Source organism: Phaethon aethereus, assembly GCF_964289735.1.
Source record: "Phaethon aethereus genome assembly, chromosome: 1".
NCBI classification, from domain to species: domain Eukaryota; kingdom Metazoa; phylum Chordata; class Aves; order Phaethontiformes; family Phaethontidae; genus Phaethon; species Phaethon aethereus.
In genome coordinates this window covers 54,510,170-54,523,592 of record NC_138575.1, presented here as the reverse complement: position 1 = coordinate 54,523,592, position 13,423 = coordinate 54,510,170, and the positions used below count along the sequence as shown (strand labels likewise).

The following is a 13,423-nucleotide window of genomic DNA, read 5'->3' as shown; positions in this document are numbered from 1 at the left end:
ATCTAGTGCACTTGTATTAAGTTCAAATGAAGATTATAGTCCCAGTTACACTCAGCATTCTCTGTCCTTGTGATCTCCTCTATAGCCACTGTTGATAAATAACAGCAGCCACTTAAAAATGTCAGAAAACATATGACATGGCCATGGCCATATGTTGTAATGGCCATATGTTGTAATGTTATGTTCTTTTATGGTCTGTTGAATATAATACTTAAAATGAGCTTTTTAACATCATCGAGTATGTATAAAAGAAAGTGCCATCTCTTACATGGAGATGTTTACTTAGCACTGGTAGCATTCTGTAGTATTTGCAAATAGGAGCATAACAACTGCCCTACTGGGTCAGATCAGAGATGCCTCTTATCCAGGGTTATGTGAGGACAATGCCCAGTATTTAGAGGAGATTATAAGAATAGGGCATGTAGAAAGAGATTCCCTCCCTGAGACACCATGCAGGGTCCAGTGTTTTCCGTCTGCCTATCTACTTATTCCTTGCTGATCTTTGCCCTAATCAATGCTTAAATTACATTATTGTATCAGTTAAGGTCATGAACTGGAAACCAAAGAGTTTGGGGCCCAAAGACAGTAAATTTACTGAAATTTGTTGTGTGCTTGCTGACCTATTTTCCTTTTTAGTAATGTTAATCATGTAATCCTACCTTCGCTTTAAAATATTTGTGGATCACCTTCATTTAAAAAAAAAATAAAAAAGCAGCTCACTTAAGTGATTGGTTCCTTTTAAATAAATTTTCAATCATCTTTGCATATAGGTAATAAGGAAAAAAACGGAATTCATTCAGATTGTTATGCAAATGCACATTGGCATATTTTTCTACTTGTAGGATATCACTAAAAAGTCATTAGAAGAAGGAGACCACAATAGTAGTAATGATGATTGATGTGTATCTTCTGATACCAAAGCTGACTTTTGAAACTGTTGTTGTTTTTGAAAGATACTGCAATCCAACAAAAAGAGAAAAAGGGCTGACTGCTATGCAGATAGACTACAAAACTTTGGCTATCCTGGTTAGATAGAGTCCTGGAATCATAGAATCATTAAGGTTGGAAAACACCTTTAAGATCATCAAGTCTGACCATCAACCCACCACCACCATAACCACTAAACCATGTCCCGAAGCGCCACATCTACACTTTTTTTGAACACTTCCAGTGATGGTGATTCCACCACCTCCCTGGGCAGCCTGTTCCAATGCTTGATCACTCTCTCCATAAAGAAATTTTCCCTAATAACCAGTCTAAACCTCCCCTGGTGCAATTTGAGGCCATTTCCTCTTCTTCTTTCGCTAGTTACTTGGGAAAAAGACCAACACCCACCTCACCACAACCCCCTTTCAGGTAGTTGTAGAGAGCAATAAGGTCTTCCCTCAGCCTTGTCTTCCCCAGACTGAACAACCCCAGTTCCCTCAGCCGTTCCTCATGAGAGTTGTGCTCTAGACCCCTCACCAGCTTCGTTGCCCTTCTCTGGACACGCTCCAGCACCTCAATGTCCTTCCTGTAGGGAGGGACCCAAAACTGAACACAGTATTTGAGGTGCAGCCTCACCAGCTGCAGGGGGTACAATCACTTCCCTACTCCTGCTGGCCATGCTATTTCTGATACAGGCCAGGATGCTGTTGACCTTCTTGGCCACCTGGGCACACTGCTGGCTCATGTTCAGCCGGCTGTCAACCAGCACCCCCAGATCCTTTTCTGCCAGGCAGCTCTCCAGCCACTCCTCCCCAAGCCTGTAGCATTGCATGGGGTTGTTGTGACCCAAGTGCAGGACCCTGCACTTGGCCTTATTAAACCTCATACAGTTGACCTCTGCCCACCGATCCAGCTTGTCCAGATCCCTCTGCAGAGCCCTCCTACCCTCCAGCAGATCAACACTCCCACCCAGCTTGGTGTCATCTGCAAACTTACTGAGGGAGCACTCAATCCCCTCATCCAGATCATCTATAAAGATATTAAACAAGACCAGCCCCAAAAATGAGCCCTGGGGAACACCACTTGTGACCGGCCGCCATCTGGATTTAACGCCATTCACCACAACTCTCTGGGCTCAGCCATCCAGACAGTTCTTTACCCAGCGAAGAGTAAACCTATCTAAGCCACGAGCCGCCAGTTTCTCCAGGAGAATGCTGTGGGAGATGCTGTCAAAGGCTTTAGTAAAGTCCATGTAGACAACATGCACAGCCTTTCCCTCATCCACTAGGTGGGTCACCTGGTCATAGGAGGAGATCAGGTTGGTCAAGCAGGACCTGCCTTTCATGAACCCATGCTGGCTGGGCCTGATCCCTTGGTTGTCCTGCACGTGTCCTGTGAACACCCTCAAGATGAACCTCTCCATAATCTTCACTGGTACTGAGGTCAGGCTGACAGGCCTGCAATTCCCCAGATCCTTCTTCCAGACCCTCTTGTAGATGGGCATCACACTTGCAAGCCTCCAGTTGTCTGGGACCTCCCCTGTTAACCGGGATGGTTGATAAATGATGGAGAGTGGCTTGGCAAGCTCCTCTGCCAGCTCCCTCAGTACTCTTGGGTGGATCCCATCAGGTTCTTTAACCTGATCTGATTCAGTGCTGCAAATGCTTGGGTGTGCTTATGATACGCATGAAGTTGAATACAGCCTTAGAAAATTTCAGGTGTCACAGAGGTCACATGCTTCTCTGTCAGAGAGGGGAAAGTCTGTCTCACTTTCGTGACTTATCTGGACAATTCTGACTTGGTATTAGTGGGTTATAAATACAAGTGTCTGTCTCTGCACAGACAATTGAGCAACCCATTGTCAAGCCAATGGGTGCAAAAAGGAAAGAAGAAATGAGAAAACTTTGAGCAAGGGTTAGGGATACAAAGATTTTCTCCGTTTGTGAGGGAAAAGGTTTAGACAGAACTTAAAAAACAATAACCACTGTAAATTCAATTTATAATGTCATATTGTTTTATCTTAACTTTATTGACAGATGTCTGTTGTGGTTTTCCAAATATTTGGCGTTAATGGTGAAATTGACATCAGAGGCGAAGACACAGAAATATGCCTACAGGTCAACCAAGTGATACCAAATCAGCTGGGAAATATCAGCGTTCGACACTACCTTTGCAACAGAACTGTTGGTAAGAACTAACAATGAGATCTCAGTGTTGTGAAATTGGAATTGGAAACATTTGTTCTAAGTAAATAAAACCACTGTATTAGCCTTAAAGCACAAAACCAGTTTTATGTTAGTACAATAGCATCCTTTTTCTGATGGTTTAGAATATTTATTCTGATTTCTTTCCTAATTGCCATACTTTGAAAGGGGAGGACATAAAAATGGAATCATTTCTGATAGTGAGGGTAAAAAAACGCATTGCATTGAATTCTGGTCACAAGTTGTGTTTTTTTTTTTTTTAAATCAAGTAAGTTGCATTACATTATGTTATTGTTTTATGAAGATGGAACTCCCTTACTGCTCTAACAATACTTTGCTTAAATGTACCTTGGTTGAAGGGCTATTTCTTTTCTTCAAGATCTGTTTCTCTAGATTAAATTAATGCCCACAATTTAAACACATGTATAATCTGTGGTTTAAGAAAAGTTAAAAATTGACTCTGTGTTAGGAAAGATGAGCTGCAAGGACAGCCTTTTTTTTTTCCTGTTTTTCTTTTTTTTCTTAAAAGTGTGGTAGGAGCACAGGGTGTAGTTTCATGCCAGATATTTGCAGAACTAGATCAACCAGTGTATTGAGAGCTGTTCTTGGGTATGAACTCATGCCCATTCTTTGCCAGAAAACCTAGTTCACATACTGTGAGGGTTTTTTTTCTTGGCATGATGTATTGGCGTGCAACTTCACGTCACAGTTTGCTTTGCTCCCCTCTGCCAGCCTTCCACATGGATTGTTGGATGCCAGGTCTGTTGCGCTGTAGGATTTTTGGGGCAGATCCCTGATGCACCTGCTTCCTGCTTCTGGTTCATCGCCTTTCCTAGGAAACAGCTATAGCAGCTGTTGGCTGCCATTTATTTCCAGCCTTGCAGCAGTGGGGATTTTCTTCAGGAAGTTGTGCTTGGTCATACAGCCTCTGATGCTCTAGCTAAAGAACCCATTTACTGGTAAGCTAAGCAGTTGCCAGCAGCTGCTGCCTGAGCAGCTGTTGCATGATGTTGCAGGTGCATTCAGGCATCTGAAGGCAAGAGGGGGGTCCAGCAGGGAAGACTCATGGCTGATCTTCAGTTCATACAGCAGGCAGACTCATTTCTGATTATCTGTCACATCATCTGTGAAAGCAAGAGGGAGTAAATAGTAAGAACATGCCACCTTCCTTCTCTCATGTGGATCTGAAACTAGAACCTCCTTTTTCTGGTTCAGCTGCTTATGAGATGCTTCTGCACTGGTTGATTATTTTATGGACAAAAGGTTATAATGTGACTGGAATTTCCAAATACTTCCACTTCATATCTCTTCCTTTCTCTTTCTGGTGGGTATCTGGATGTGTGGACCAGCAACACTTTTTTTTTTTTTTTTTGTACATTGCTGATCACTCCCATTCTGTAACGTACATCTTTTCTTCTCTCCACTGATCTTTTCTTCTTTCCGCTGTAGGGCTGTGCTTTCTGTACTGAGTCAAGAATCTTCTGTAGCCACTTCTGCTCCCCATCTCCCACACTTATTCTAACAGAAGAACTAAGGGAGAAAACAGTTTAAAAAAAGAATAAAAGAATTCCAGAGGATCAAGGTTGGGAAAAATCTTGAGATAATTCTCAAGTTAATGAGTTAATGGTAACAAAATACAACTAAAAGAACCAGTGAGCAAAAGCGTAAGAAAATATCCCAATAAAAGAAACTTCCACCCCCAGGACCTTTAATAAAACTTACTCAAGTGCTGAATTAACAATTGTAACCAGTAAACTGAGGAACCATGCAAAGCAATGAGTAATCAAGTCATAATTACTGCATACAAAAGTGTTCTGGGTAAAAATAACTGTTTAAAACCTACTATACTGTTAATGCAGTGGGTGTAAAAAGGGAAAAGTGTGCCTAATTGCCCTCAGACTTATTCCAGCTATGTGGCAGCTGTGCAATTCCCTGCAGGGCTGCAGGATGATGCCTTTATCAGATCTTGTGTGGCAGAAATAACAAAAGAAGAGTGGATGGAGTATGGCAGAGGTACTCTGGGAAGGACAGTGCTTTTACTGAGACGTTGTCATGCTTGGAGGGGAAAGGAACAGCAGTTCATAGCAGCTTCGAAATTGTTTAATGCCATTTTTACTCCATCCTCTCTTGACCATGCCCTTCAGATACCTACAAGATAACCAGGGTTGAGCTTATGGCTGAGACAGAATGGGTGCTCTTTTCTTCTGTTTTTCTACACTTTGGTAGATTCTTCTAGCAATGATGCAGGCACTCCTTTCAGGTCTGGAAATACTTAGGGCACATCCTGCTTCTTTCTTTCTCTGAAAAGGATTCTTGAAAAGGACCTCAAGGACAGAGACTGCACAGCCTCTCTAGGGAGCCTGCACCACTGCTTAATTTTCCTCATTCTTTACATTCAGTTTGCACCTCTTTTGTTGCAATTTGAACTATTGTCTCTCAACCTCCTGACGGGCACTATGGTACAGTACTCTGTCTTCATAACCTCATCGTAGGTATTGGAAGGCTGCTAGTAGATTTCCCATACACCTTCTCTTCAGCTTTCCAGTAATTACTCATATATGCACAAGCAGGAATCAAGAAGGGGAGAAAACGATAAACTGCATGTCAGTAGTATGGGGAGAGGAAAAAGAATAGAATTAAAGAAACAAAAATAGAAAAAAAAGAAGTCTTACTTCATCTTTAAACCTAACTTTATCCACATCTTTTTTGCAATTACTAAGCTTGTGAACATTGGACTTCCCTGAGGGAACCACAGTTTAAACCAAGAAGCCTTTTTTTGTTTTGTTTTAATTCTCTCAAATTTGTTTAACAGTTAGATGCTCTACTAATATAAATTGACATAATCCAGATGATTTTACTTCAGTTACTTTGATTTCAGCCATCTTTTAAGATTGAATGTTTGCTTCTTAATATAATTATTGTGAGTATGTTTTTTGTCATACAGATAATTTCTGTAGGTCAGCCATCATAGTGACCAAATGACTTGAGAATCCCATGCAGTAATTATTTCTGGTTGTGAACGCTCTTTTTTTGTACAGCAAATAGATACTGCCCCCCACCCCTCGATATCTGATTACCTTAAATATTTTATTGTATTTTACTTTACTTATTTTTAGAACTGTTTAGTTGAATGTTGCAGTTGTCTTTACTGGTTAAAGATACTGAAACTAAAAAGAAACTGCTAGGGTATTTTTAAGGTTCAAATTTACTGCCACTCAAACAATGGAAGCAGCATGTGGTCATGTTTTCCATCTTACTGCCTTGCTGCTTATGTTCCTATGTATTAACAAGTAAGTTCCTGAGTTAGGAAATTCTGCTTTTCCAAGAGAATATCTGCTCTCCTGAGAGAGTGAACTGACATATTTTTCTGAATTAAAATTGAAGGAGTTAGTGGAAAAGTATATAAAATAGTTGTTTTTCCATCATCAAGGCATTGAGGAAACATACATTTTTTTTCTGTGCATGGTGATACTTCTGTATTGTCCTTTTCTGTTGTCACAGTGAGGTACCGGTACTTGTATGTACTGTTTATTTCTCTGTAGTACTTTGAAGTGACATATTTAGAAATTTGCTCTGAAGTTCTGTATTTGCCATGCTGTAATTTGTGGATAATACTTCTAAAGTACTTTTGGAAAATCAGTTGGACAGTAGAGGTAGAAGTAACTGCATTATAATTGCTTTTTTCTACATTTCAAAATTTTAATGCAAATTTGTTTTCCTTTTGCAACAGGCTCTGACTGTAAATCTGTGGCTGGACCAGTTAATTCATCACCTGAGATTAGTTTGAGATGGGAAAGTGGGCCTAGTGCTGTCATACATTCCCTGCTGGCTGTAAAAAACGGTTTTCTTCAGTGTCATGTAGAGAACTTCAGTGCTGAATTTCTAACGTCTTCTCTCACAAACATTCAGCATTTTCTAGAAGATGAAACTGTTGCAGAAGTGATGCCTATGAAGATAAAAGTTTCTAATGCAAGGATTAATTTAAAAGTATGTTAACAATGAGCTCTTTGGCTCCTCTAAAGAAATTGTATTCTTGTTTCTTTGATGATAAACTACTAATCTGGATACAGTTAACTTCAAAGAAACTGCTATCGTACTCTGGAAAGTCTTTAGATAGCACTAAAACAATTTAAAAATCCATAGATTTGGTTAACACTGTAGTATGCCTACAGGGGAATTCTCTGCATGACTAAGCTATTTATACGAGTTAATATTTTATACTTTTTTCCTGCTCTCCCAGTCTCTCATGTAGAGTGACAGTGTCTGGGAGTTTTAGAGGTAAGGTGTACCAAGTTCCTAAGGGCACAATGTTGTTTTTTTCAGTTGGGCTTTTCTACTTAGCATAGTAATCGTTTTCTAATTACAAAACACTGATTTTAGAGGTTAATTCTCTCTCCTACTTAGAGGATAGTTCTTGCAATGAAAGTTCAGTACAAAAGAAGGGAAAAGGCTATTGGGAATTCAGTTCAAACCACTTGACTACTATTTCTTAGAACCCGGATTTCATGTTCTGCCCTACCTAGAAACAGATGCTAAATAATGCAAGCCTTTCCACCACTGTGGCTTAAAATAGCAACATTAAGAGGACACTCCTGCTCAAGTCTCCTAGGGGATTTTCTTTCATACATTTAAAGGAGATGGTGAGTTCTGTGCTGCACAACCGTTAAATATAAAGATAAGAACACCTTTGGGGGGGGGGGGGCAGCGGTGACAACCAAAAAACCCAAACAAATGTAAAGATAAGTTAACATTGCTTTGGAAATTAATAATCAGCCATATAAACTTTTAATAAAGCGAGGACTGGAATAGCAGCTCCAGTTCTGCGTCTGGGACAGGGCCTTGATTCTGCTAAGATCATTCTTGACTCGAAGGGCAATGCTTATCTCTATGGTGTTCTACTCAAAGTGCATCAGTATTCCCTCCCTCGGTGATGCAGCTTTTCCATCCCCTGAAGATCCTTAAGCACTTCTTTAGGGCTGTTTCTACTACAGGAGTAGCACAAGCACTTTCTGTAAGAGCTGTGGGTCTGTTCCTCAGATTTCAGTGTATCACAGACATGAATGCCCAAATGCAAAAAGGAAAGTCTTAACATATAGTCATTTAAATTTAAAAACAGGATTGTGCTGGTTTAGTGCCAAGAAGGTGGACTTAAGCAAAATGTTCTAGAGAAAGCAGGTGGTTGAAGTGGGGAATATACATTAATAAACCATCAATAGGAGTCTGTTTGGCAGCAAAAGCACTGAAGTGCTCACTCAGCAGTGCACACAAGTCACAGTGAAGTTACTCGTGATGGTTCACAAACTGCAGATTTGACATACAGATGATTCATTTCTATAGAGTGGTTGGGTAATAAAGAGTGAGAGGATACGGTTCAAATTTATACTGCATTGCCTATTCAATGCAGTGTATATTCTATTTCTTCTGCATGAGACGATGCAGTGTGTATCTTGGGGGGAGGAAGGAGTTAAGAAAGGTTATTTTATTTTTTTGCATTATCTGCTGCCATCTCAGTGCTGTTTCAAGAAAGTTTGGCAGTTATGTATCTACGGCTTTCTTGCTACATGCTTAATGCTGATATATGTAGTTTCTGATTATGCTGGCTGCGTTATTCTGCTTGACATGGATGATGAACTACTACTCTTCCTGGAGAGACCCCAAAAGAAGTAATCTGTGAAGTTTCTTTTCTGTTGAGTACAGTAATAGAAGTGAACTGCCGCTGCTGTCATCCCAAATTAAATACTAAAAAGACAAAATCCGCTCAAGAATGATAGCTGTACCCATTCAGTCTTTAAATAGTTCAAAGGAAAATCAGATACTATATAGCATGGGCTTCTTATCTCTGACTCCAAGAGCTCCTGAGCTAAAGAATGTCTTGAGTTGGGATATAATCTTATTGAGATGTCTGTAAAAATACCTTGAAGTATTTTAGTCAGACTGTATATATTGAGTTCAGCAGACTTCAGAGATAAATTTGGGCCCAGGAAAAAAAATGGAGTAAAAGTTTATTGGAGATCCCATTAGAAAATTCTACTCTGAAATGTTCCCTTTCAAGTTTTGTTAAGTCCAGTTATGTTTAATTGAACATCTTAATTAGCTATTTTGATTTCCTGGTAAACTGATTTTTGAATACTTGCATTTTTTAGGATGACAGTCCACGTGAAAATCTCAAGGCATCTGAGCTGGTACCCATAAAACTACATATTGACATACTCTGGATAGAAAGAAATGATGATGGGTCTTTTCTCATTAGAGGTTTGTATGTTCCTGCACCTTGATATCTCAATATTATAATCCAATTATTATTAACTGATGATAATTTGCGTAAGTTGTGTTGCCATATGCCTTAATTCTAAGTGCAATCACATAGAGGAAAATTACCTTTCTGAATAGCATATTGGCTGTTACAACAACCCACAGCTGAATCAGTCTGAGAGAAATAAAAATACGCATATAACTTCATCAGGATATGCTTCATCAGTGCATATCACTTCATCATCATAAGTCTAAGATTCCTTTGACTACAAACCAAAGAAAAAAAAAATTGCCTTTCTGTACAGATTGCCCAAGGTGGTTACCTGTTGTCTTTTGTTTTTGTGTTATGGGTAGTAATAGAGAATATTGTAAAATAAAAGACTATTTGAGAAGTACAAGTAGCTGTTTTCAATTCTGTATATTACAGTGGTGTCCTGGCAGCTCATGGCTGGGATTGCACTGAGACTTATTTTGAACAGCAATTTAACATTGTACTTCTCATGAAATATTATACACTTACAATTTTTTTCTATGTGTATGGGCAAATACTAAATACTCAGAACAAGGCAATACATTTAGAGCTGATGTCTTTCACAGATATGTCAAAGAATCATAGAGTAATCTAGTTTGGAAGAAGCCTCTAGAGGTCATATGGTCCTACTCCTTGCTCAAAGCAGGGGCAGATTAGATCAGGTTGCTCAATGCCCTGTCCAGTTAGTTTTGAGCATCAAAAAGGTGATTCCACAACCTGCCTGAAATAATCTCTGCCAGTGTTTGACCACCCATATGGTTAATTTTTTTGGTAATGTTTAACTGGAATCTCCTTTGCTGCAGCTTGTGCCTGTTGCCTTCTGTCTGGCCATGTCAAGACAGAAGTGCTTGGGCACTTGCTAAGCATCTCAGGGAAGTCTGGTTCATCTTCTCTATACCTTTCTACTAGGTAGGCAAAGGCAGCATTAAGATCACCCCATAGCCTTCTCAGATTAGACAAGTGCCTCTCTCAGATTTGTACATCATGTGCTCCTAGCCATGATTATTTTGGTGGTCCTCTGCTGTCAGCATCTTTTTCATGCTAGTGAATCCAAAACTGGATCCAGTACTCCAGATATGCTCTTACTGATCCTGAGTATTGGGGAATAATAACTTCCCTCATCTTGCTAGCTACACCCTTGCAAGTACAGTCTGTATGTGCCTGGTCTTTGCTGTGAGAGCTCACTGCTGACTCATGATAAATCCTCCTGTTGACCAAAGCCTACAGGTCATTTCCTGCAATGTTGCTTTCTCTCCAATTGGTCCCCAACCTGTAGTGGAGCAAGAGGTTATTTACTCCTGGCTGCAGGACTTCACACTGGCTTCACCTGAACTTCATGAGGCTCTAGTCGGCCCATTTGTCCAGCCTGTCCAGGTTCCTCTGAAAAACAGCCTTGTCCCTCAGTCTGTCAGTCACCCTTCAATTTGGTATTGCTCACAAAATTGCAGAGGGGGTACACACCCTTTCATCCAGGTCCTGAATATACTAATCCAACAATATGCAGAGTTGAGGAAGAGGAGGCTGCAGGGTGATCTTAATGCCCCCTTCACCTTCCTAATGGGAAAGTATAGCAAAGAGGGACCAGACTTCTCAGAGGTATGCTGTGGCATGATTTGCTTGTATTTTAATTTCTCCACATTATCTAATACATTGTTTGAGTGTTTAAAGACATTTAATGTATTTTGGTCATCTTTTTATACTAAACATTGGAAGAAATATTAATGTAGTGAGAACTTACATAGTTTTAAGGTTTCTTTCAGCTCATATTTTTTCCCCTTTTTGCTAAAGTGCTTTGATCCCTATTCTTACCATAGACTCTTCACATACAGTGACTTCAAAGGCATAGGTCAAATGCTATCAAATGCACTGAAGTGATTTATGTATCTGCAGCGCTACATTTTTGAGTCCTCGTGTGTGTGGTGGGATATAATGAACACAAAACTCGTGTTTAGGAGGAAATCTTTAAAAAAGCAACACCCTGGAATGTGGGTTGTTTTTGGGGTTTGGTTTTTTTTTTTTTTGACTACTAAGAACCATGACCCTCATTTTTTCCCTTGGTGGACAGCATTATATTTTAATAAATGCACTTCAGGTATAAATGCTAGAAAGTTTCTTTAATGCCAAGTCATTTAAGTTACTTTCTAATTTAAAAATTTGATCCTGCAGGTTTATCTCACTGTGTCTTCAAACGTAAATGCAGTTTTCAGATCTGATCTGGACCTGGAGACAGACTATTAATAGTTGTCAAATTTCTAATTATTCAGAATGCATGTTCTGTGGTGATGATATTGATCAGTATAAAAATGTGATCATTTTCTTCAAGCTGGAAGCTACATATTGCTTATTCTCATGCTTCCTGTCCTTTCTCTCTTCCTCCAAAAGGGTATATGACTTTTAATTTTTTTCTTTTTTTCCTTAAATTTGATTTTGGGGGGTAAATGTAAACTTAATTAATATTACAGGTAAATTTATTTACATAGTTTTAATTTTGTGCTGATGAGAATGAAACTTTAAAAAAAAGACGACAAAGAACCCTGAGCACTACTCTTAAGTCTCTTTCTGTGATATAGACAATCAAAGAGTAAATGATGTCTCAAAGATGAAGATTACAAGTAGTGCATTGCAACAAGCAACTGGACCCGTTGGACATAAAACACAGGACCAAGCCACGCAGACTACTTGTGAAATTCCTAGACCTTCTAAATCAAGGAGGGATTCAACTGATTTCCTTAAAAATGAGGTATTAAGAATTCCTTTTGAACCCCCTTCCCCCATTATGTTACAGTCATTAACCATCATAATTGTTAGATTATCTGGGGATGGGCTTGGGGATTACATCTGTTTAGAAATCTTTTGGGGATGGAAAGTATGAATTATAGATATTATCTTATGGTTCAGTACTCAGACATGCAAAATAAATTTAATACTACTTTCTAAATAGTGTAATAATACATTGCAGACTAATTCTTCCCCTTTACGTCAAAGGGAGTTTTATGAGGGAGCAAGTCTTCCCCCCCATCTCCCTCACCCCTGTACAACACAACTGCCAAAGACAAAGGACTAGACTGTTAAGTCAGACACTTACTAATCTGTCAGTCATACCTGGATTTTGAATTGATGATGACAGAACTTGCATATCAATTTGGCTGTTTTTTCCACTGGGTAACAATCCATTCCTAGAGCTCAGAACCTGGTGTAATTTCCACACTACTCAGGAATGGAAATGGCTTAGCTAAAACATTGGGTTTCTTGCCTTTTGAGCTAACTGCATCAACTCTCTCCATGTTCTACGCTTATTGACTGGGAATCAGTCACAATTGACTCAGCCCCAACAAACCTGCACTCAGCAATGAATGTGAGCATACAGTATTTTAAAAGTTACCGTAATGAAAAAAGTTGTCAGTATGCAGGAATACCAATAATGTTCTTTTCTAACCTGATCATTTCAGCTTATTGAAGAAAATGAATGTCTCAAACAGGAACTAGCCAAAGCTAAAATGGCTCTTGCCGAGGTCCAAATGGAAAAAGATGCCCTGCTTCATCGTATAAAAAAGATGAATGTTGATCATCAGTAGGACAATGTTCTCTTCATGCAAGGCATCATCAAAGAAGTTCAGGTGATGGTGGCATCTAAAATACTGTTTGTGAATCCGTAGAAGACATGGTTGGTTTTTTTTGTCACAGACAGAGTTTTCTCATATGAAGAGAATGTTTGTGATCTAGTTACTATTTGGAAATTATCATTAAACATTGTAACTTTTTTCAGCCCATTTTAAACTGAAATGACTTTGGAAAAATCAGTTTATACTGTACTTTATTAATTTACTGAAGAAAAAACCATATAATCTACTTTAATATTATCAAAGGAGATGTTATTTTTAAAATGTTTTCTGAAAAATGGATGGATGGCTCAGTGATGAAAGAAGGTGCCTAGGTGCATAACTGAGTAAAATGTACCACGCTTCATTAACAAACTGTACTTCTGTTAAGAATGTGTTGTTTTATTATT

The 13,423-nt window shown here is 39.2% G+C and overlaps 1 protein-coding gene across 1 annotated transcript in view; it reads left to right on the top strand.

The window, feature by feature from the left end:
- The window catches only part of BLTP3B (bridge-like lipid transfer protein family member 3B), a gene marked incomplete at both ends in the record, with an annotated part of 57,326 nt that extends 44,337 nt beyond the window's left edge, over positions 1-12,989 (top strand). The window contains 5 exons of the mRNA XM_082013754.1: positions 2,964-3,114; positions 6,862-7,118; positions 9,275-9,383; positions 11,985-12,154; positions 12,864-12,989. Coding sequence (XP_081869880.1) covers positions 2,964-3,114; positions 6,862-7,118; positions 9,275-9,383; positions 11,985-12,154; positions 12,864-12,989 — 813 coding nt within the window. The remainder of the gene's footprint in view (positions 1-2,963; positions 3,115-6,861; positions 7,119-9,274; positions 9,384-11,984; positions 12,155-12,863) is intronic.
- Positions 12,990-13,423: the final 434 nt, after the last annotated feature.